The sequence below is a fragment of the Equus asinus genome, chromosome 15 (genome assembly GCF_041296235.1).
Source record: "Equus asinus isolate D_3611 breed Donkey chromosome 15, EquAss-T2T_v2, whole genome shotgun sequence".
NCBI lineage: Eukaryota > Metazoa > Chordata > Mammalia > Perissodactyla > Equidae > Equus > Equus asinus.
Window position 1 is genome coordinate 42,484,342 of NC_091804.1, and position 26,068 is coordinate 42,510,409.

The 26,068-nt window shown below is 40.6% G+C and overlaps 1 protein-coding gene across 14 annotated transcripts in view; it reads right to left on the bottom strand.

The window, feature by feature from the left end:
* Positions 1-26,068, bottom strand: part of BCAS1 (brain enriched myelin associated protein 1) — a 107,053-nt gene that overhangs the window by 35,281 nt on the left and 45,704 nt on the right. For 7 of the 14 annotated variants that reach the window (XM_014832221.3, XM_044748208.2, XM_014832253.3 and 4 more), the window contains exons 5-8: positions 13,554-13,709; positions 12,564-12,608; positions 9,824-9,958; positions 3,141-3,317 (exon numbers count right to left, since the gene is read on the bottom strand). In XM_014832221.3, the coding sequence (XP_014687707.3) occupies positions 3,141-3,317; positions 9,824-9,958; positions 12,564-12,608; positions 13,554-13,709 (513 nt within the window). The remainder of the gene's footprint in view (positions 1-3,140; positions 3,318-9,823; positions 9,959-12,563; positions 12,609-13,553; positions 13,710-26,068) is intronic. The other 7 variants (XM_070486154.1, XM_014832230.3, XM_014832260.3 and 4 more) reach the window with 1 other exon arrangement.

Below are 26,068 nucleotides of genomic sequence, written 5' to 3' on the forward strand. Positions count from 1 at the left end.
TAAGAAAATAGGGGCTCTGAGTGGTCGAGTAATTTGTCCAAGGTCACACAGCCCAATCTCTCTGATTCTGGCTCTGATGCAAGACTTGCTATATATAAGATTTTTCAAGATCATCTATTCCAAGTTTTTTGTTCAACAGATGAGGAAAAAGAAACCCAAATAGGGTAGGTAACTTTTGTAAAGTCCCAGAGTAAATGGTATTCCAATTAACTCATAACAATAAAGGGCATATTTAGTCCACATAACTCGATTTTAAACACTTTTTGGCAAGTAACATAATTTGAAATTAAGTTCTCAAAGTTTATTTTTGTTTTGTAATAAGAACTATGTCAACAATCAAGATTATAAGTCAAAATAACTTATAATTTTATATCCACAAGTCTGTTAAGGGAAAAATTTGTTTCTGATGTTCATAACTGCAGACTTATAAACTTTGAAATTATTTTCTTTTTAAAGCTTCTCAATTAAAAGAGAAGGAGAACTTGGGGTTAGTTAGTGGAAATAGCATTTTCTAGCATTTCTCTTTGTTTTTCAAAACTTTTATAAGAATGCTTTTACATGCAAAGCTTATTCTAATTTAAAGAAAAGAAAAGAAAGCTCTTCGCTTTGTTTCCCACTAGAACGTAAGTCCCCCGTGAGACTGAAAGCTACAAGGGGACAGCCGTCTGTTCACTGCTTAACACAAAGTATTTAGCACAAAAAGACTCAGCACAAAGCAAGTGATTAAAAATGCTAATAAATGAGTGAATCCTCCCTACTTTACTTCCATAAAGAGCTATTCTTTCTGACTGGGTAAAAGAAGGAAAGACGAGATTTAGAAGTGATTTGGTTTTTAGTTTTTCTTAACTTTATTATTTTTAGAATCTACTAAAGGAATAAAGCCAGACAATGGTGAAAAAACACTGCGATTGAAATAAATGAAATTCTCTCATTAGGGAGATAAATGTCAAGTAGTCCTGCCTTTTATTTTCAATGGGAATAGCTTGACTTTCAGGAGGCACCAACATACCCCTCACAGATCCCAAAGATAAGGAAAGATAAAGTTCTTGATGTTTAGTAGCTTAGAAGTGTCCCCAAACTGGACGGTACAGAAAGATAAAGGAGGGGACATGGTTAGTGCGTCAACCCTCCTGTGTGTGCAGGAAATAATGACATAGGTGACAGCGACCACTCATTGATCGCTTTCGTGCCAGGCGAGGTGTTCGGGTTTTACCAGCATTATTTCGATGAATCCTCACTTCATTGCCATGACATAGGTACTCTTGTTATTTGCATTTTACAAATCAGGTAACTGAGGCTCATGGAGGTAGAATGGGGCTCAAAGTCAGATCTGTCTGATGCCAAACGTCTGACCCTTACAGAAGTGTTCCTCAAACTACAGGCAATTGCCGACCTTCTACGTGGGTTCTGCCACATCATGTGCTCCATCTGTGGCAGCCGTGGAAGTGTGCCGCTCAGATTCCCTGCAAGAAGAACAGCCTCCGACTGTCACGCCTTCAGCATCCACTACAGTGTTAATGCTGAGGCTGTGCTCTCCCCAGCTGCTCCCAGGCAATGACTGAGCACAGCAGGGTGTTGGGCCATTCCTGCCCAACCAGGACTCCCTGACCGGGCCATCTCTGCTCTGGGATTCCTCACTGGCTCAGCACCACCCTCCACCTGAGGCTCTTCTGACCGTCTCCTCCTTCCTTCCCTCTCTCCCATCACAAGTGTCAGACGCTCACTGTGGTCTGCAGGCTCTCTCTACCTTCTCCTGCCCCCTCCCCTTTGTCCTTCACAGTCATTTCTCTCCAATAAATCCCTTACACATCAATTCTATCTTGGTGTCTGCTTCTTGAAGGACCTAGATTTACCTTTATTTACTTAATATTTATGTAACCCTTTTCTTTAACTGGATTACTTTTTAAGCTAAATACATATAGTCTCACCTTGAGCAAAATATATGTTAAATTGAGCCTAATGGGCTAGTTCTATCTTCCTAATACACTGTAAATTTATATATATATGATTATTTATATAAAAATGTTTGACTATGGGTCACTTAACTCATCCCTCTTGCCACCAGTATACACATGCAACCCACCTGAAACCTGTTCCCCACATTACATTGCTGATAAAAGATTTTTAAAAATGAGTAATTGATGGCTGGTGAGGAAAGAGGATTAGAACAGAATGCCAAATGACATCATCCAAAGTTTTCATCATGTATTGAAGTTTGTGTTCCGGGCAGAACCTAGAAGGAAGATTTCTGTACAACAAGAAACAGAGAGGAAAGAGTTTCAGAAATCCAGCTGGACTCTAGACAAGACAATAAAACTAACACCACAGTGGCGTCTGTATTTATCACCTGCTTGCTTTGTGTGCCAAGTGGCACGGATGTTTGGATGAAGTTACTAAATTAGATTTTTCCAGCTCTGTGAATTCACCCCACCCCCTCACCCCTGACTTCTTGCTCATCTTTTGGCCACATTTAAAACAGGCAAGAGTTCTGAACATGTGTGGCAGCTGGGGTCTGCTCAGCAATGATGATCAAGGGATAGCTCTCAGAATTACTCAGCCTCACCCACTCCATTTTCTTGCACGGCACCTTAAGTCTAGAAGGGAAAAAAATCAGACAGTGGTTTGAATTTTCCTATCACAGAGCACAGTGTGTGCCTGCCTGGTGGTACACTGATGGGCACTTTGGTTTTCCAAAAGCAGAGTCAGACCTAATGGCTCATAAGGACTGATTATATCTGGCTGGGGAAAGAGAGATAGAGAGCCCAGCGATGGTCCACCTCGCCAGGGTGAGAGCGCTCAGAGGAAAGTAGGAGGAAGCCAGAGTAATAAACCATTTTAGAAAGAAAATGAAATCATGAAATACCACAACCCTCTGTCACGAACAGGAGTAATTCCAAGAATGAAAAATTCTACTTGTTCATTTCCTTTTCTTTCCCACAAAACACATGTTTATAACATGACAGGCATTTCATTCTTCCCAGGAGGAAATTAGAAGTCTTCAACTCCATCGCTATTCGCGTCACTTTGGAGAAGGAAAAGAAACTCTGTACATTGTCAAGCACGTCGATTAGCCTGATAGAAATAATTCCTCAAGTCGTCCTAGCCCCAAGCACTCTTCAGATCTTGAAAAGAAGACTTACCTTTTTCCAGAACAGTTTGCCCAGAGGCAGAGAGGTGGGTCCCCCCTTTTCCTTGGCACCTTCCTTTGCCGTTTCAGTGGATGTAGAATTCTTGGCTGCCCCTTGGGTCTCCTGGGGTGCAAAGTTGGCTTTGTCTGACTTGAGGTCGGCTGCACTGGTGGGTGACTTTTCAGCACCCTATTGAGTTAAAAAAATTCAAAATGAACTCAAGATTTCAAAAGACAAAAATCCAATTTTTATAAACATAGGCTGGGGTCATGTATGTTAATTTTCTTCATAATTTTCTGTAGTTTTCCAATATTCTATGTGAGTGTGAATTTGTGTTAAAATTTTGGAAAAAGTCAAGGGATTTTCCTTTTGGAAAAAATATATATAGAAACCATTATTTATCATGTTCATGTAAGTAACTCATTAGGAGTCAAGGTGATTGTAAGAGGCACTTTGCTGTTAGAATGTTAGTTCTTATCGAGGCCATTGGTCTTCAGCTGGTTTTGACCGTCTTCCCATCGGTAAAAACATTTTGAACATGCACCTCCAATACATGCATATCTGTATATATTAGAAACATGTATTAACTTACTAATCCAGATTAGAAATTAAAATAACAATACTTTAAAATAGAAGTTCTGAAATTTTCCTCCCACACCCCACTTTGGAGATGACTGATCTAGGCTATAAAGTGTGTGTAAGGCAGCTAGACTGGAATTCAGTGAAAGGGTCTTGAGTTGGAAGAGCACCCACAAACCCCGTTTTTTCCCTTTTAGATGTAGCCTTTACATCTAAATTAGATGTAATTGAATAGATCGTAATTGACTTAAAACTTCAAATGTTATTCATCTGGTCTCTATTCTCTCTCTCTCTTTCCCTCCTTGTCTCTCTCTCCTCCCTCCCCCTTCTCCCTCTCGCTTTCACTCTCTCTTCTTCTCCCCTCCCTTTCCCTCTTCCCACCTTCTCTCTCTCTCCCCACTCTGACCGGCCATGCTGAGGCCCAATTCCAGGACTTCCTCAGTTACTAGGCTGTTACTTCCTGCGTTCTGCCACCTCCTGAGTCATGGGATAAAGGTGAGTTAGGAGAATTATAGTCTCAGTTTCTCTCGACACAAGTGAACATTACATTAAAAATTTTAACACCAGGTTCAGCTGACCTAACCTAGTCTTCTTAAGCATCTTCGTTTTATGACTTTCACACCAGGGACTTGTGACACAAATCCTTTAAATTCTAAGGATGTCAGATTTTTGACTACATTTTCTGACTAAAAGGAAAAAACTCTGGCAGTAAAAATGGGGTGCGGGAAAACTCAGGTTGTTTGATAGTATTTTTGATGTTGGAAGGAGGCTTAGAGACCATCTAGTCTCTAAGAATTTTAGAGATGGGGAATACACGAATTTTCAAAGATGGGGAAACTGAGGCTGGTGATCTGCCCAATATGAAATGAGGGGCATAACCTGGCTTCAGAGCGGGCCTCCTGGCTGCTGCCTCGTGCTCTTTGCCCGCAGCACGTTGCCTCTCCAATGGGCATTTGCAAATAGCATGAATTTTACTCTGATGCAAGACACAAGATCTTCTGTGCGGACTTTTCTGATACTAAGAGGGAGTCACTTATTGAGTAGATTCTAAGTTTGAATCAGGAGATTAAGGACCAAAGTATAGACATTACTTTTGTGATAGTTGATCCTGAAATAACCCCAGTTCCATTTAAAAGCATACAAAACTGCAACATGCCAGGATTTTTAAAAAACTCTGCTTTTATAGACTGCGAAATCAAAATGGCCGAACTTATAATGTTCTGTATTTACGCATGTCCGAACAGTCTTAGGCACCTGGTGCTGTTTTAGCTCTAAATGGTAATTAAATTAAAGAGGACTAATTAAAGGAGAAGTGCCTTCTGTCAAGTGGCTTGTCTTTCTTTTTCAGAAAATATGAGAAAGTATTATTTACTCACAAAAAAGGCATTGAGTGCCTTCTATGAGCTGTGGTGAGTACTAAGTGCTGGGGTTGCACGTCCTCATGGAGAGAAAGATGCTAAACAAATAATTCCACAAAAAATGTAAAATTCCAACTGTGATAAGTGCTATGGGGTGGCAGGGGTGGCGGTAGGATTTGGTGCTTTAAAAAAAAAAGCTAAAGCTAAACCAGAGAATTAGATGCAGTCACGACAACCAGGGAGGCTTTACTGAGACAGGGATGACTGTGACTGGAAATTAACTAGAGAAGGGAGGAAGAGTGTTTCACCCACAGGGAACAGCATGCTCTGAGAGCCCTTGACAAGCATTTGAAGAGTGGGATGGAAGCAGAAAGAGCAAGGAGTGGCCAAGCCTGGTCACCTCCCAACATCACCTTGCCCTTCTGCTTGCCTGGGAGAATCATCATTTGCTCAGGGGTCCATTTTGGACCAAGAACCTGGGGGATTGGGGCTGATCTCATTTGCATTTCTAAGAAGGGGTTGGTTTAACGCAGTTATCTGTCCTGCTAAGGCCACAACAGTAGATGCTCCATTGCTTAATGAGCCCTCACTGTTTTGATTTAAAATCTGTTGCTTGGCTTTTTACACTCTAGATGCTGCAGTTTCTGTCTGGCTCACGGCTGCCCCTTCATATGTGCTCAGCCGGCTCAGCCACAGCCACATGGAGGTTACAAAAAAAAGGGCCCCAGGTTCTGGAGTTCTAGAATTTCTCTGGGACAGGTCCAGTTTACTTAATCATCACGTGCTTGGCTGGTTTTACTACTTTGTTTTGTCCCTTCAGTCTCCTCTCTCTTGGACCACAGTCACCTCTTGAAGACACAGTGTCCAACTTTTCACTTTGATTTAATAATAAAGATAAAAGGTACCAGCGCCAGGCACTGTTCTAAACAATTGAACGTTCTAACAACAGTCCTATGAGGAAGGAACTAATTCTATGTCCGCTTTACAGTTAGGGAAATTTTGGTCCCGGGTGATTAAAAAACTTCCCAACCATCACACTAACAAGGAGACAAAGTTGACATCAAAATTCAGGGAGTCTGACACCTAAACCCAAACTCTTCCTAGCTGCTCTATACCACATTGCCTCCAATGAACCAAGGTGTCCCCACTCCCTGTGCTATTCTACATATCAAGGGATGGAACCGTCCACACCACACATTCTCAACAAGGGCAATATGTCTCCAAGATGGGGGGAGTTGGAGGTGATTGCCCTTGTTCTTAGCGGGGTGTTATGAAAAAAAATTAGACATTATCATCATCCATGGCCCTCCAAAGGGCCACGGTACATAAACAGTTAGACAGTATATCTGTCGTATTAAAACGTCATGAGGGGAAGGGCAATTAGGGAGAAAATATCTAAAAAAGCTTCATGGTGGGGAGGTGATAATGAGAAAAAGGTTGAGAAACACATCTACACTCATCAGTTTCATTGGGAAATGGACAATTCTCTTCTCTTTGCACTGGGAAAACATCCAGAGACCCTTGAAAAGCATTATAAGGGCATAACTCTCTATTACATGTATAGTAATATAATATAACTCTAATATATTTGCCTAATTGTTTGTCAACTATGCCTCTCCCTGGCCAGACTCTGAGCAATTTGAGGGTAAGAGCTAGATGTCTTGGTCATCATTACAGCCCTAGCTCCCATCAGGCCCAGTGTCTGGTACAAAATAGGCATTAAATAAATAACTAACTAATTGTATGAAAGGGACCAGAGAGAGACAGAGACCTACACAGGATCCTGCCGTGTCATGTTTCCATCCCCCCACCCCCTCCTTACCAGTCCACAGAGCCACAGACCACCATTAATCTGCTCTCCCTGCCCACCCATCTCCTCACTTGGCAAAGTGCCCCAAATGGTGTTCTTCCAGCATCAACTGAATTAACACTCTTGTCTGTCTTACAGAGGAGACCACAAAAATTCTATCGGTGTTTTTTGGAGTCAATCTAATGGATAGGGTTGTCATATTTAGCAAATAACAATGAGAATACAGGATGCCCTGTTATATTTGAATTTCAGGTCAATAAAGAATAATTTTTTACCCTAAGTAGGTCCCAAAGATTGCCTGGGACATACTTATATTTATACTAAAAATTATTTGCTGTTTATCTGAAATTTGAATTTAACTAGGTGCCTGTATTTTATCTGGCCACCCTACCTATGAAATTCTAATGTATTAGATCTGGAAACGGCATACCAAGTGACTTTCCTTACCGTCTTCCACAGTAAGTTTTCATCTTGTTTTCACAGTTGGGTGTGGGAGGGTGATGTGTTAGTAAGACGTAAACGTGACACCGAGAACCAAAAAACAATGAATATGCCGCAGAGCTTGTGAATCAGACAAGCCGGCTGCTAATATATTAGCTGCCTTACAGAGAGGGTAGGCAGTGGGAACATCTGAGTGGGGAGAGGAGCATTTCTGGGCATGGCGAAAGCATTCTAAAACAATGCCTTATCTTGTGTACGTGTTGTCATGTCCAGTGTTTGAAGGATGTATGAAAAAGTTTGATGCTCAGGCATTGCACGTAATTAAGCCAAGAAAACAAGGTTCAAATTCAGCAAAGGAAAGTCGACATCCTTATTATTTATAACAATACATTTGTGTCATCTATTAATTCCCGGCTTCTCTACTTTTTTAAACCAAGAAAATTCTTTTTATAGGAAGGAAAATTGAGATATAGAGAAATGAACCTAGGGGTTAACCAGAAATGGTAACCAATGTATTTTCCTTAGAGCAAAACTAGAAGATGCTGTTTTATCCTTGGATTTGCTTGAATTTCTTCTTTTCTGCCGTAGGTTATATGAAATCAAGGAGGATGAGTACCACACCTCCTATATTCCTGCAACAACGTTCATTGATCCAATCTGGCTGGTCAGTGTTAATGGCCCTATTCTCCTATCTTTTTGGACAACAGAAAAATCAAATGAGGAATAGAAAGAAATTGTCCTAGCCGTGGAGGTAAGCGCCAGTGAGATCTGCCAAAATGCTGTGTAAATGAGAATTAAGAACGTTTGTGAATTGTCCACTTTATTTTTGTATAAAAAATAGACTGAATGTAACTCAAGGCAAAACTCTCAAGTTCTGTGTCTGCACTACAGAATCCCAGAAAGGGCGCTTCCTCTCCATCGTCCCACTATTTCCAGAAAGCTATTCTACCCCAAGATGCAACTCAGTGGCAGGATATAAGGCCAATGATTTGGGGAAGCCTTAGGAATATTGACCTTGGGTGCTCCACTTGTGCAGGGGAGGAGATTCTGGAGACATCAAACTTTGCAGTGCATGAAATGCATGTCGTAACGAAATGCAGATCTGGGGGTGGGGAATACACTTCTTAAACTTTCAAGGCCCCCTTGCCACAGCCGGTCCATTTAGGAGTTCCCCTAGATTCCTTTTCACGAGATCTCTGACATCTTTGGCTGTCAGTTAGAAATTGTCTCCCACATACAGTAGTACCACTTCTTAACTTCCCCTCCCCCATTGCAAATCCAGCACTCTGACCCCTTCTCTCTTTACCGAACAAAATGAGCCTGTATGGAAATTGAAGGGTGGCTTCATAACACAGTTTGCTTATGCGAATATAGATTCGGCCATGAGAACTTTCTTTGGAGCTTTTATTTGCATGCACAATCCTGGGACTATAACATCCAGCTGGGGAAGTTTTTTAATAAGTTCATTCAACTTAGTGGAGAATGGTTGATATTTTAAACAAATTTCCAAGCATGCTGGCCCAATTCAGAGATCCTTTTAATTGATGGTTTCAGACCAACAGTGGCGTCTTTTTACACGTTGGAAGAGTGAAATCGCCAAAACTGACTTCTGTGTTGCCCTCACTGTCCCCATGGAGACAGAACTTGATCTGCCTTCATTCATTGTGTGGTTCTGCCTGGGCTTTTATTTGGGTTCAGTATAAGTTTAGTTAACGGTGGGGATGGATGGAATAGACCGCAGAAGATAAAACTGTTATTTTGAGGTTAGAAAAGTATTTCCCAAAATATAGAAAGCATACCATTGGTGGCAGCAGAGGTAATTTTAGGTGGTACAGAGATAGGATATTAAATGACATTGAAAAGAGAAAGTGCTTTTCCTTTTTCAATTCTCATTTAATCTTTCTAAGAACATTCAGGGGAAAATCTCAGTCTGGTGCTGGTACGTCTGTAACATTTCTCTGCTGCCGGCTAATTGCCTCTTAATAAAGCTAGAAAGGGCAGTAGATTCAGGGCTTAACAAAAATGAGGTTGCTAGAATAGAATACCTTTTTTTAGCAGCCGTACTAATGGTTACCTTCCTCTTATGAAAAATTCTTCTGGTTTTCCATGTATGATGTAATTATAAAGTTTCTTTTAAAGATATCTTTAAATAGGAAATGAGTCAATTTCAATATAAAAATATCAAGTAAATTATCATATATCTGACAAAAATGATGAAGGTTGGTATGCATACGTCTGACATTTGGGAAACACTGGATTAGAAGAAGAATTTCAGAACCCTGGTCCACACCAGGAACAAACTAGTCTGAGACGTTTATAACTACGGAGACTTTTTAAAAAAATCACTGGAATTTGATTTACGTAATCTTTAATTCCAATTTAATGATCCCAACCACCCAAGATTCTGTCTTTACCCAAGTGGAGCGTGCTGGATATGGAATGGCACGTGAACCACGTGGTGAAGACCAGGGTTCTTTTTTTCCCTTCTCGTTTAACAAGATACAGACCTTATGCCTAAAGAATTTTCTAAAGGCGAGGCCCAGCCTGGGGCTATGCAGGTGCTTTTTCTTGCTGCCTTTGGCCTGGGTCTCAGATGTCTTCTGCCCAGCTTGTCCATCACAGACACTTTCTGTTTTGGATGCCTTTCGGGCAACAGCAGTCACAGCTTAAAACTTTGTTTTTAAACAAAATCCATTTTTTTCTGTTGTTTTTAGGTGCATTAAAACATTTTGACAATTAACTGCTGGTATATCACCCCCATCCCCCAACCAAAAGACATCATATGAATGTTTATCTTTTTTAAACTTTCAAAGATGATTGGCTAAAGAGCAGATTCACACTTCGTTTCAGGTACGCATTGATTTTCAACAGGACGACCTATTTAAACGACCCAGATTAACATAACTCCATTTGCTAAGGCAAAGATAGGACATTTAAAACTCTATCTATATGGTATAAAATATCCAGATAAAATTTTTTTTTTTTTGGTGAGGAAGATTAGCCTTGAGCTAACATCTGCACCATGCTTCCTCTACTTTGTATATGGGACACCGCCACAGCATGGCCTGATGAGAAGTGTGCAGGTCTGTGCCTGGTATTCGAACCTGCAAACCCCAGGCTGCCGAAATGGAGTGGGCAAACTTAACCACTGCACCACTGAGCCAGGCCCCAGATGAAAAGTTTTAAAAATTAAAAAGATATAATACCATCCCTACTTGCTAGTTTTAAATATCTAAATGCTATTGTCACATGGGAAAGAAAAAAATACCTAAAGACAAACGATTTATTTTTGGATCCTGGAGTCAAGGCAAATACTGCTGCTGAGTGGCTTTCAATCTCAAACTGATCTCCTTTTATTCAGTATTAGAAACTCTGGGGAAGCAGCATCACCCACAAAAATTTCAGCTGACTTCTAGATGGGCAGATCTCCCAGGCAAAAGAACTTTCTAGTATGAGTCAGTCCACTGAGCCAAACTGGGGGAGATTGGAACTGAAATAGCCCGGCTACAACCATTCAGAATTGTTGACTCAAGTTATAAATGGCGGGTGATTTCGTGTGGGGCTTGTAGCGTGCTAAAAATCGCCCAGAGCCAAATGGGAAGATAGACAAATCGTGTAGACATTTCAAAAGAGTGAATCCAAGAACTTCAGTCGAAAGGGTGTCAAAAAGGCAAGCTGTCAGAACCAGGTTTGTAGGAAGAGGTCCATTTGCGGGTGTCATGGACAACCTACATTCACAAAACCCTCCTTGGAGAGCCGGCTCCGCTAGCAGTGACCCCACAGCTCCAAGGCCAAGGCGATGAGATTTTATCAGCCGGCATTATCGGTTGGGACATCATTCTGAGTGGGTGAAGAGTCCTGGCACATGAGCAGCTGAAGAGAGTGAGTGCCTCAGGTCACCTGGGAAGCCACACGACATATCCACACATCCCACCGTTTATAGCCTTTTGTGCTGACTGTGTGATTTCAAACAATGCCAGACACAGAACCCAAAGAGAAACATTTGGACACAACCATTCATTGAGCTTGACCCTAGCTGTCTTGTAGCAAATGAATAATTTTATAGGAAAACACATGCAGATGCCTCAGATATATATTTTTTTCAATGGAAGAAGAAAATTCTAGAGGAACCAATCAATACAATACACATGTAATCATGGTGTTCAGTCTGCCTTGAGGTGATTATGAAAATCAGGATCACCTACATTTGAGTAGAGCTCCATGCTCCAGGCATTGTCACACCTTCATTCAACCCTGGGGTTGATGAGATGGAATTGGTATTGTCCCAGTTTTACAGATGCAAAGATCTGGGTTAGACAGGTGAGGATCACACAGCTACCAAGTAGCGAGACTGGAGCTCAAACACAGGTCTTCTGAGACAAATTCTAGGATCCTTTTCACAGCTTAGCCCCCTCAAATATGGGTAGCAGATGTCTCAGGCTGGCCAAGCTATTTATTTGGTCCCAGTGTCTTTTCAAAGCACTTTCAGTTATTACAAGAAGGACACAAGACACTTATCTGTCACCAAGTTAAACTTCCCTCACGATTCCTGTGAAATGTAAACCATATGTTCCACTAGGGAGAATCGGTTCAGTTGAGCATAAAGGAAAAGCATCTCTAGAAAGCAGCCGTTCCATACAACATTTATTTTGAGGGGAATTGGCTGAATTTCTAGGATGACTGGAAAAATTCAAGCTCTCACTCCTCGACACGTTCCTTCATTTGGCAAATGTCCACTGGGGACTATTTCATGTCACCAAACAATTGCCTTTGCAGTGGAGATTTATTTTTTTCAAATTACGTGAAAAACAAAGAACACATTTTCTAAAAACCAAAAACATAGCAGCTAAGTTCTACTTCAAATTGAGTCTCACCTCTTCCTCCTTTCCAACGGCTAATTTTTACTTTATTCCCTGGGTCTCTCTACACACAACTAAAAGGACTAAGATGACATATAATTATTAGTATTCTGTTCTTATTCTATATAAGAAATTGGTTATTGCAACATTATTTAGCCAGAATTGGCATATACTTCAAGCTCCCCACAAAAATTTTCACTGAAATACCATTAATGTAAATGAAACATTTAAAGACAATATAACAGCACTATTAAATTGCTAAATATGTATATTTGTGTATATGTATAAACACACACACACACAAAATTTAAGTGACAAAGAAGCAGATACGAGTCCAAATCCAGTTCTATACACAAACTCAAACGTAAAAACACTTCAAACTACCTACCGTGTCTTCCAGATCCTTCTTTGTTTCAGCTTTGTTAGGGGAAACCTAAAAAGTTTGAGAAAATGAAATGTTAAAACTCAGCTCTTTAGGATGATTTTATTTGCTAGATACATAGTTCTTTAGGGTGGTCCAGTTCACTATACAGGTAAAGAATGTCATGGGAAGTCCTTTTAGTACAATAGAAACCTACAGACTTCTGGGTAATACCTCAGTATACAAAAGTTAACAAAATTAATATTTTATAATGAAATGCATCAGATCTAATACATTCACCAAGAGTTTGACCACATTCAGAATTATCCCCTGGAAGGCCACAGACTTTCCATCAGTTCTGCCACCAACCCAAACAAATGCACACGCTTTGGTGTTTGTGGCTCATTCTATTGACGCTTTTGGTTTTACCTTTGGAAGTTAGTCTTGGCCTTTGGAAATAGCCCAGACACACTTGGAGCAGACTGTTTCATTAAGCATCCATCCACTCAGCCCTCACTGAGTGTCCGGCGTGTGCCGGGCCGTGGGCTCTGCCCTCAGGAGTCAGAGATGAGCAAGCAATTCCAGACACGGGTCCCTGCCCCCATCCAAATAAAGTGGTAGATTTAGATGCAACGAGATAGAAAGTGATGTCTACAGTTTTATTTGCTGTTTGAGTGACAACACTGCTTTGATAGGTCAACAGCTTGAGGAGGTATTTTCCAATTATTTTTATGATCCATCACCATGCGATTGCAATCGAGTTCCATTACAACAGCTCGTGACACAGCTTGGGCACCTAGTGTCCACATCAGGGTTCCCAAATCTGCAGCTCCCTCATTGAAAGCCTGGTGTAACACAATTTCTGACAGAACACATCTTGGCCCTGTTCTCCAGTCTTCCAGCCACATCATGATGACACCCCATTCAGTACAATAACGTTCACAAATGCATTATTCTTAGAACTAACAAGACTTTCGAGCAATAGAACTGAGGGAAAAAAGGAAAGAAACTACTTACCAGCGTTTTAAAGAAGCTCATGATGGAAGGGTTATTCTCTGTTATATCTGTTGTCTGCGGGTCCTCCTTTGCAATCTCCAGTTCTTGTGGGTCCCCCAGGACAGAGCAATTCACAGCTGTGCTTTCCTGTCCTTCTCCCTTGCCGTCAACTACGTCCTAGGAGCAAAACAGAGTTTTCACAGTGGCAACTCGTTGGATGTGGACTCTCCAAGTAAGATTTTGGCTTCGCACCCCTCTCTCCCTTACCCCCTAATTCCAGCCATACTTTTTCTGCCCACGGGTGTGTAGAACAATCAGGAGCTTATGAGAGTCACTCTCCCTTCCCCTCCCCCCATCTCTAACACATTCAGCATTTGCAGTTAGCTGGAGAGACATTGTTTGGAGCCAGAGGGTAACAAACACAGCAGTGCATGTTGCGTTCCAAACAAAAACCCTTTTCTCCCAATTCTGCAAAGAGGTTGTGGATGATGCCAATATTTTCTGTCTTTGTGGTCTCTTAGTCTAATGATTTGTACATGATCCCCAGAGATGTATGTATTAGATTTCTCACAATCTCCACAATGGTGAATCATCTCAACTAAAATAATGTACTTATATTTAAAAATAATAATTCCATTGTCAGGATCCAGGAGCTTATTGGTACAGAAAACGTGATGTAAGGACTTGTTTTCTCCTCTAACTCACAGGAGGGTAGGGTGCATTCTGAACCTGTCCTCCTCTCTCCTTCTCCACTCCCATAACCCTGAGCTAAACCATGGTCATCTCTCTACCTTCCTGACTGCAATGGCCCCCTGCCCTGTCTGCTGGGGCTCTTGGCCCCTTCAATCCATTATTAATCAGCAGACCCCATCCTCCTACTCCGTACCACCTTCCTATGGCTTCCTATGGCTCTTCGAATGATGTCCAAACTCTGATACAGGGTCTCCAATGTCTTACATGGCCTGGCCCATGTCTACATTTCCAACCTCTGTGAGGCACTCTCTCCTTCGCTCCATTCTCTCTGGCCACCTTTCTTTGAGTTTCTCAAACATACCACAAGCTATTTCCAACCTCAAGGCTTTCTGTCTGGAACATTTTTCTCCTCTGTCTTCCTGTGGGTAACTTCTATTCATCCTTCAAGTCTTAAGAGTCATCTCTCCTCCCCTCATTATCATCTCTATCATTGTACTTGGCCCTTTTTCATCTCAGCTATTCCAACATTTGCTTTTTTTTACTTGCTCAATATCTGCTCCCTTCCTCATACCCCCGCTAAACCGTAAGCGTGACAAAGACAAGGATTCCATCTACCTTGCTCACTGCTGTTTCTCTAATATCTAGAACAAGGAGGCTCACAGCAGGCATTCAAAAAATATGTATCATTTGATTCTCAATAGATGAATGGATGTAAATAAATTTTATATAAATGGGATGGCGCTATCTGCTTCAACTCACTTTTTTCACAGAACGAAATAGTATAGACACCTTTCCATTGCAATACAGCTAGATCTGCATCATTCTTTATGTCTCATGGTAATCCATTGTCAGTTGTAACATTAGTTATTGTCTAATATCCTTACTGATGGGCATTTATGGTGTTCGTGATTTTACATCTAGCATGTTACAAGCAGTATCAAAATGGACATCCCACACTTATATTTTTAATCAAGCACATGTATCTATATTTCCTTTGGGTAAATTCTCAGAAGTGAAATTTTTGGGTCAAGAAGTATGCAAATTTTATAACTTTATAAATATTCCTGCAAAAAAAATGGGAGATTTCACTAAGAAGGTCCTCTAGGTGTGTCTTTGGATCTGAAAAGCTGCTTGATTCATTGGGAGAGGTGGCAGGTGAGACAGAAAACACATCCAGAGCAGCAGTTCAGTACACGGGGCCGTGGATTTACGGCGGGGAGCTTGATCTGGAGGCTGGTAGACAGAGGGAGAGCTGCCTCACCGACTCTCACCTCCTGCTCCGAGCATCATCTTCCCTCTTCACTGACTCAGCCACTCCTATGTAGTCCTTTTGTTCATCCCAGAGCCTTGGGGTTCTGCCTTCTCCAAATCATCTCCCACCCCTTTACTTAGAGGAGAAGAGAGAGAAACCTTTCTGTTTCCTCGTAGGCAGGTCTAACAAGTAGATTTGTGAGCAACATTTGTTGAATGCATGAGTGAATAACGAGTAAGGTCTTTTCCTGCACGTTTGTGTACACTATGTCCTCTCCTTGGCTTCTGTCTTCTCTCTTCAGAAGCCAGGTCACTTCAAACCCATCCATTCTCAGGCCTGGGCTTGACTCTACATTCTCCCACTGAAGTCTTTCTGGGTCATGCCACCCGCGGGAACCCATTCCCTTGGCTGAGTTTCTACACCACTGTTCCCTGCGCTCACTCGGCACTGAGGTTGCCCAAGGAGACCAGCGTAAAGCCGAAGCCCAGGCAGGAAGAGTCTGTGTTAAAAATGGGGCTTTTGTGGAACGGCTAGAAAAATACATAAACACATTTTGGTGAATATTTTAAAAGGTAGTAATCACACCCGTATTCCACAGGAGTTTCATTCAGCCCCGGGACTCATTGTAAACGGAGAGGTGCTTCTTGTGAAATGCTCATAAAGAGCTGGAACTTCATAAAACTCAAAGCAGATAAAAGTCGTGGCCTTAACAGGCTTGTTGGGTTTCCTAGTTAATTCCAGGCAAAAAGTGTTTTGCTTTGGAAAAGATGCCCTTTTAAAAAGTGGGTTCTAATACGAATCATAATTCTAATGTGAGTTGAACTGTTGATAATTCCAAGGTATAATTCGGATCTAGATTGTTAAGCTGACTGACAAGAAGGATAGTTGGAAATTCTGTTTATAGCAGTTGAGTGCTGGCATACCTACAGGTGAGGGGATTTTATTTTTTATTTTAGGTGGTACACACACATATGAGGTTACCCTTTTAATGTGCATTAGAAAAATATTTCTAGCATCAAACCCTTGGCACCATGGGTATTTTTGCTTAGGTGAAGCTGTGTAAAAATAAAATTTCAAATAAAAATAATTGAATGGGTGTTTTGAAGATGAGCCATTACGAAAGTGGGACAAGATGTAAATCTAACTGAGAAATGCCCCACTCGGCCTGATTAAGGTGTTGCCTAGGAAAAAGTTATTTATTTCCTCATCTTCCTTCAATAATGATGTGGGGGAATTCTGACCATGCACTGACTGTGCAGAGGCCACACAGCGTCAGCATGGGCTCTGGAGCCAGCCGGCCCCGACTCCGCTGCCCGCTCCACCGTTCCTACTAGTGCAACCCTAGGCATGTTCCCTACCATCTGTGCCTCAGTTTGCTCATTTGTAAAAGGAGGATAACAAATGGTACCTGCCTCTCAGAGGTTTTGGGGGAGTAAATGGGACCATCCATATAAAGAATTTAGAACAACGTATACATCAAGTAGTGAGCATTCGATAAATGTTAGCTGTTATTATTATTTAAAACACTGTGCACTATGTTGAACCCTGTGAGATTTACCAAGATGAATCAGACATGTTCCTCTTCTAGGAGATTACAGCCTCGTGCTGAATGAAGGCTGGTAGAGAGAGACAAGAACTCTGATAAAAAGATAAGTGCCTTCCACCAGCCCACTGACTCTCAGCTGGGCTGCATATTAGAATCACTTGGGCCGGTCTTAAACCAATGCCCGTGACCAGACCCCACCCAGAGGAGAGCGACATCATGTGGATGCCACGACAGAAAAAATACGGATAGTCAAGACAGGACAGTAGCGCCGGGAAGGGAAATAGACTGAAGCTCTTTTTCCTCACTCCCTGCTCCCTCAGCTCACACACCTGAGGGGAGAAGTAAAAGAACAAATTCTACTCCTCCTAGAACCCAAGTGCCTCAGGCCATGGGTCACGTCAGAGCTTGGTTCCAGAAGCAATTGGGATGAATGTTAAAACAAATACAAGATTGAAGTTTTCAAATTGGATGGAGACGGACTTTTGAACCATTGCAAGGTTTGGGATCTGCTTACCACACCACGAGGGATTAGGAAAGAAGCTATTTATCAAAGGTCTGCCAGGCGCCTCGTGCTGATCTAGGCACGAGGAAAAAAGCGGTGAATGAGACAGACACAGCCCGTGTCCTAAGACAGCTGAAATTCTAGCAGAGCGGAAGAACAAAACCCCTCCAAAATACAGATAAACCGAAAAATGTAACATATGACTCAGGCGGTGAAGACTGCAACGGGGAAAATGAAGATGAAGGCTGGAGGGCGACCAGGGCGCTGCTACTTTAGACAGAGGGCAAAGTCCTCTAAGAACTTGTGTCGCGGTGGGTGAGGACCCCTGGTCTCTCAGGCTGGGTCAGCTGTTCTGAGCCACTCCGGTCTCACAGCCCATGGCCTCCCAGTGCTCAGCACAGTGAATAGAAAGGTTGACATCTAGGTCACCTCGTGCTCCCAGACTGGGTGCTTCCTAAGGGGAGCAAGAGGCCATGATGCTTCTCTGTGACCCCAGGTTTAAACACACAGGGAATGTTTACTGAACGTCCTGGAAACGAAATGGAATACAGTGACGTCAACTGAAGAGGAGATGAAGGGGGAGACTATAAGGTGGTCCCATGGGTCTAGATTGCCATCAGGGTAAACCTGCGAAGACAGATATCCTCTGAGCAAGGGAGAGAACTAGTTGTACTACCTCACCCAGGATAAAGAACTCTGACTGGAGGAAACACCAGCGACGGAGCTCCAGGAATAGAGGAGTGCTCCAGTGTTCTCCTACGCCCTGTGGCATCTTCTCCAGCCATCGGAAGATGCCATCCTCTGCTTCCCTGATTTCCTGGGGGCAGCACTGTCTCAAGACTTGTATGGCAGCCAAGGGATGACCAGACCTGCTGGCTCGGTGCATGGAGGTGTCTGTTTGCCTCAAATCTGTTTGTTCAAATTGAAATTCTCAGCCTGAACTGGAGCCCTTTTCTTGAAATATTTTTTTTCTTCTTAGACTGGCTTTAAAAAAGAACACAAGACTTCCTTTTCCAGGAAGATATAGAATGTGTACTTTTCCTTATCCTCCCACTAAGCATGATGGAAAATACCTGACATTATATAGAAAACAAGCACGAAGGGACACTGAGAGGTGGAGAGGAGAAAGCAGACCAGTGAGGGGCCTGAGGAACATCCCGGTGGTGAATTCCCTGGGTGTTCTTTCTGCCTCATCTATCCTAGAGTTGATGTTGAAGAAGCCGGCAACCTAGAAACACCAATGAGCACTGATGAAAACAAATCCTCTGAAAAAGCCTGCTCTCTCTAACCAAAGGGCCAGGAAGGGTGCAGGCAAGCAAGACAGAAAACTTTTAGACAAAAACATCTCTTCACCAGCCCAACACCACAGAAATGCAAGTCAAAATCACAACGAGATATCACCTCATACCTGTTGGAATGGCTATTATCAAAAAGACAAGAGATAACAAGTGCTGGTAAGGACGTGGAGAGAAGGGAACTGTTGTGCACTGTTGGTGGGAATGTAAATTGATACAGCCATTATGGAAAACAGTATGGAGGCTCCTCAAAAAATTAAACATAGAACTACCATATGATCCAGCAATCCTACTCCTAGGTATATATCCAAAGGCAATGAAATAAAGATTTCAAAGAGGTATCTGTCCTCCACGTTCATTGCAGCATTATTCACAATAGCCAAGATATGGAAACAACCTAAGTGTGTATCTACAGGTGAATGGGTAAAGAAGATGTGATATTTATCTATATCTTTATCTGTACATAGGTATATAATGAAATATTATTCAGTCATGAGAGACAAGGTAATTTTGCCATTTGTGGCAACATGGATGGACCTTGAGAGCATTATGCTAAGTGAACTAAGTCAGACAGAGAAAGACAAATTCTGTACAATATCGCTTATATACGGAATTTTTAAAAGCTGAACTCACAGAAATAGAGAGTAGAAAAGTGGTTGCTAGAGGCTGAGGGGTAGGGGAAATGAGGAGATGTTGGTCAAAGAGTACAGACTTTCAGTTAGTAGATGAATAAATTCTGGGGATCTAATGCACAGCATGGTGACTGTAGTTAACAATACTGTATTGTATATTTGCAAGTTTCTATGAGAGTATATCTTAAATGTTCTACCACAAAAAAGAAATGATAATTATATGAGACAATGGAGGTGTTAACTAACCCTACTGTGGTAATCATTTCACAATATATACATGTACCAAATTATCACATTGTACACCTTAATCTTACACAATGTTATATGCCAATTATATCTCAATCAAGCTGGAAAAAAATACAATACCATTTATAATTGTACAAAAAATGAAATACAAAACATGTACACCACTTATATGCTGAAAACTATACAATGCTGATGAAAGGAATTCAAGAAGGTATAAATAAATGGAGAGACATACAATGTTCATGGATTGGAAGACTCAACATAACAAAGATGTCAATCCTCCCCAAGATGATATACAGATTCAATGCAGCTCCTATCAAAATTCCAGCAAGATGTTTTGTAGAGATAGACAAGATTATTCTAAAATTTATATGGAAAAGCAAAGGAATTAGAGTATCTAAAACAATTTTGAAAAGGATGACTAAAGCAGAAGGAATCAGTCTACCAGATTTCAAGCCTGTTATATAGCTATAGTCAGCAAGGCTATGTGGTATTGGCGGAGGCATTCACATAGGTGAATGGAACAGAATAGAGACCCCAGAAAGAGACCCACACAAATATGCCAACTGACTTTTGACAAAGATGCAAAAGCAATTCACTGGAGGAAAGAAGATCTTTTCAACAAGTGGTGCTGGAACAATTTGACATCCGTGGGAGAAAAGAAAAAGAACCTCAACGAAAATTTTATACCTTATCCAAAAATTAACTCAAAATAGATCAAGGACTTAAATTCAAAATATAAAATATAAGACTTTTAGAAAAAAATAAGAGAAAATTTCTGGGATCTATAGCTAAGAATTCTTAGACTTGATATCAAAAGCACAGTCCATAAAAGGAAAAAATGATAAATTGGTCTTCACCCAAATTGAAAGTTTGTGCTTTGTGAAAGATGCTGTTAAAAAGATGAAAAACAATCTGGAAAGTGGGAGAAAGTATTTGCAAACCACTTATCTGAGAAAAGACTAGTATCTCAAAGCTCAACAGTAAAAAAAATCAAACAATCCAATTAGAGAATGGGCAAAAGACACAAGGAGACTTTTCACTGAAGAGAATACATAGATGGCAAATAAACATGTGAACGATACTCAATTTCATTAGCCATTAGAGAAATGCAAATTAAAACCTCAATATCACCAAACACCTGTCAGAATGGCTAACGCAAAAAATAGTGATAATTTCAACTGCTGACAAGGATGCAGAGAAATAGGTCACTCAGGTATTGCCGTGGGAATGTAAAATGGTGCAGCCACCCTGGAAAAATTTAGCAGTTTCTTAAAGAGCTAAATATACAACTTCAGCACAACCCAGCCATTCATTCCTGCACTTTTTTCCCAGAAAAAGGAAGACATATTCACACTATACATTAATGTTTACAGAAATGTTATTTGTAATAGCCAAAAACTGCAAACAAGCAAATGTTTTTCGATGGATGAATTGTTAAACAAAAGGCGATACATCCTTAGCATGGAATACCACTCAGCAATAAAAAAGGAAGGAAAGGAATGACATCTATAAAGGAATGATAAGGCCAATGAGCCAGTAAGTCTCCAGAGGATTATCCTGAAGGAAAAAAGCTTATGCCAAAAGGGTACATAATGTACGACTCTATTTATATAACATTCTTGAAATGCCCTAACTCTAGACATGGAGAACAGAGGAGTGGTTGTCAAAAGTTAAAAAAGGGGTGGAGGTGGGAGGGAAGTGCCTGTGCCTTTAAAAGGGCAACATGAGGGTCCCTGTCGTGATAGAAATTTTCTCTGTTGGATTGTATCAATGTCAATATTCTGGTTGTGATATTGTACTACAGTCTTGCAAGATGTTACCATTAGGGGACACTGGATAAAGGGATTTCTTTGTATAATTTCTTACAACTGCATGTGAATCTATAATAATTTCAAAATTAAAAATTAAAAAAAGCATCATAGGGTAATATTGGAAGAGTAAGAATGAAGAACTATTAAAAAGTTTAACAATTCTGGAATAGGTAAGTAAAGCAGCATGTGGCATTAACATGTGAAATTTACCTATGACCATATGATGGAATACTTTGCAGCCATGAATTCTTTGAGGAATGTGTAATAGAAGGAAAAATGTCCATTATAATAATAAAAATGACCAACCTTTGTGTGCCAGGCCCAATACTAGTTATAAAGATCTCATTTAATTCTTATAATGATCCCATGAAGTATGTACTATCTGTAATTGCTTTTTTACTGATGAATAAACTGATGGATGAAAATAATAAATAACTTGCCTATTGTCACTGAGTGGAGCTGGGATTTGACCCCAGGCTCAAATGATTTCAGAGGCAAAAAGCTTTTAAGCACCACACTGCGTTGCCTCAATCATCTCTCTTCCTTTAGGTATTTCAAACATCCTCTTCCCACCAAGAATTTTTCTATTTTAGTTTCCCTCATCTCTATTCCTCTGCCCGGCTATATTTTTTTCTTTTTTTCATTTTTATCACCATTCACATACAACACATTTTTCCCCAAAGACATATGGGGATTTAGTGCACGATAATGATGACACCTCAAATCTATCAAAGAAGAAGGACTTTTTAATAAAATAAAAGATGTAGGGAAAACAGGGTGGCCATCTAAAAAAAGAAATTAACTTGGTGCCATAACTCAACCCTTTACCAGGAAAAAAATCCAAATGGATAAAAACGCTAGAAGAAAACGTGGAAAAGTCTTTTAAAATTTTGGATTGAGAAGGCTTTTGTAACTTTGACTCAAAATCCAGAATTCATGAAGGACCTGAAAGAAAGTCAATCTTTCCTTTCAAGTAAAAAATCCAAACGTTTGAAAGCACTCAGTGGAAGCTGGGGTGAGGAGCAGGCACCTGACACATTGCTGACTGGAGCGTAAATGAATTCCGTCCTGATGGGGAGCTGAAATTTTGGCATTATCTACCAAAATTTTTTAAAAAGAACATATTCTTTCACCCAGCAATTCCATTTCTAAGAGTTGATGCTAGACCTCAATTCACACATGTGTGAAATAACAAATCCACGAAGTTATTCACTGCAGTGAGATAATAGCAAATGTTTGGAAACCAGCCAAATGTCCTTAATAGGGTCCTGGTTAAATACACCATGGTCCATCCATTCAAGGGAAAATGATGCAAGTATTACAAATGAGGAAGCTGTACAGATATAGAAAGTAGTATTAACTGAAAAAGAGCACGAAATAGAACAGAATGTATACTACCTTTGGGTGAAAAAGAAGGAATAAGAATTTATGCTTGTATTTGCTTGTGCATGTTCGAAGAAACCCTAGAAGGACACATTTCAAAATACAAACACTAATTATCCATTGGAGGTGGCATTGGTAGACTAGTATACCATTTTATAATTTCTGTTTTTGAGCCATATGCATGTATTATCTGTTAAAAATTAAAATTAAAGAAAAACGTGGGTGAATAATTTCAAATTTTAAAAAACACCTGGGGGGCCAGACTAAGCACAGTTTGGAAGATGATCCAGCCCAAGGCCACCAGTTTGAGGCCTATGCCTTAAATATTGGGTTATTTGTAGGCTCTTTGTCTTTAACTATAAATATATCTTTGCTATTCTCATCAGGCCTCCAGATCATTCTCAGCAAACAGCAATTTTAGGCAGAAGCACAAATGTTCTCCAGGAAATATCTGGAAACTTCTTTTAAGCAAACAGGTGTTCATGGTATCAGCTTGTTTTTCGTCTGTGCAGAAGCCTCTATTTTTTCCCTTTCTGTTGGCTTCAAAGGGCAAACAGACAGGAACACTAGTTAAGTGATCACAATTTGTCATGTTGAAAAATAATGCCGCCTCATCATAATTTGATTGTCTCTAACAAAACCCATATGGAACTTCTGGCACCGCCCTTCAACTGTCAATAGTCAACTGGATTTCAGCCTCCTTTAAGCAAGGTCTTCATTGTCAAGGTGAAAATATAATTTAGGGCAGAATGATCAAGACTAAAAAAGTCTCCTGTGGAACAATTTGTGAAGAATGTCTAGCTCATGTAGATTTCCCCATTGACAATGCTGGTTTCATTTTGAATCTTTGTACCAAGGGCCAGTGCGTAACGTACAGTTTAACACAGGAAAATTTGTCTGAAAACCGTTGAACGGTCCAGAAACCCATTACTCCACTCCTTTCCATCTGTTAGAAATTTGAGCCACGTGCTGCCAGGGATAAAAGGAAGAGCTGCTTCCTCTCCCCCTGGATGGCCCAACAGCACGAAGGGCATCATGTGCTTGGCAACAATGGTCTCCAGACCATCCATTAGTCTTCCCTTTTCTTCCTCTGAGAGCACCATCACCTGCACAGAGCCATTGCCAGATTTAGGAAGAAAAATGGGATTTGGATAATTCTTGAAGATAGAATTTATCTTCCAATTTGCCCAGAAGGGAAAGAAAATTAATAAATGAGCAGAAAGGATCTCCAAACCAAAGCCTACTAAAACTGTTTTGCGGGACTTTAGAATTTCCTAAACAGATTGGGATTTTTTTCTTTCTACTTTGTTTCACCACAGAGCTCAAAGCCACATAATAAGGGTGTATCCCTGTAGCCAATTTGTATTTTTATTTTTCCTACTCTTCCTGCCCAGTTTACATCAACTGATAAAAACGCATTCTCATCTTTTAACCCTAGGGTGAAAACAGGGAATGAGCACAAACAGCACAACATAAGAATCTTATGCCTATTACGAAAGGGCTTCAAAAACTGCCCATCCACCACCAAATTTCCCTTTCCGATCTCCTTCTGGAGATTACTACACACTGGCTATAAGCGTACTTTAAAAGACAGTGTTGTTTCTGAACAAGATGTTGCCACGCTAGCTCTGGATCGCATGGTTGGGGAATTGTTGTAAATGAGAAGTCAGCTCCTGTTGAAGCTGTTACCAACAGCCGGTTGCAATTTCTCCTACAACTCAGGGGGCCTCGAGTCTCATAGCGCAGTCTAGTGGAGGCAGCAGGAAACTACCTAGATTGTAGTATTTTCTTTCTCTTACTTAGCTAGGCGTTTGCTATACTTGCTCCTTTTATAAAAAAAAAGAGAAAATATAGATGAGCAAAGAGTAAAATTATAAAATGCACCCATTATCTCATTACCGAAAGAAACTACTACTAACAATTTGCAATTTTTCATTCCATGCCTCTCTTTGGGTGAAAGAATGAATATGTGTGGACAGGCAGCCAGACATCATTTTTACCCAAAAGGGATCATTCTGTATATACTATTCTGAAACCTATTCTTCTGAATTAACATTATATTCTCACTGTCTTCACATGTTGATAATTCCGTTTCGATGTCATCCTGGTTTATAATGTCCAGCATGAGGGTATACCATAATCACTATAAGAGCCCTCCAATTGGATCTTTTACATCTTCCCAACTTTTCTCTCATAGACAATGCCGGAGTTTTTTTTTAAAAAAGCTCTGTGGATAAAATTTTGCTCATTTTCTTAATAAATTCCTAGATGTCGAATTACTCATTCAAAAAGCATGAGCGTTTTAAGACTTTAAGATTGTGTACCGCCAAAGTGCCATGGTCGAAACAAGCTTCCTAGCGATCCAGGAGTTGATAGAGAAATTATCAGACTTCAGAGGCCAATAAAATAACATAAAAATATTGAAACATGAAATCTATATTTCCATTGTCTTTTGGCATGTTTTCTAAGAGGGGAATTTATTGCATGACACAGGTCTAAAAACGCTCCACTTACCTATTTTCCTCCTCTTTTTGAAAGAAGAGAGGCAATATTGTTCATTTTAGTGGCTTATACCAACTGAATCGAGCTAAGCTGGACCAGTTATCCAGTATGATGCTCTTTATTATAAATCATTAGATCACCACCTGTTTTAATACTCTGTGGACATAACCTCAGAATATTAAAAGCTCGTGTCATATCTTGGCAGCAGAAGTCTAAGAGAGTACCTTTACGGGGTAGGGCCTCATTAATCCACAGTATTGACCAAGGCAGAGAGGTTATATTTACAAGACTAAATAAACCAGTTGCTCATGGCAGTCATAGGGGGAGGGGGGAGAGAAATCTATCAAAGAAAGCAATTCACACTTGCTTTCTATAAATAAGGATTTTCCATTTTGTCTCTAGGCAACTCCTCTACTTGAGGGGTAAGGGAATTTGTCAACTTGAATTCCAATGGCAAGTGAAATGTGGATAGAGAATTAAGCAATAAAATGTTCTTTTCTTGCTTCTTTTTTTTGGCAGCAGTCATTTCTTTGGGGATATTCCTAAGGACACATCAGTTGGCATACTTTTAAATAAAGTCCACTATGTACGATATAAAATGGAAAAATACACTCACTGTGGGCAAAGAGTGGGTAGGGAGCAATTCCTAGGCCACATCGGGCAAAGGATTT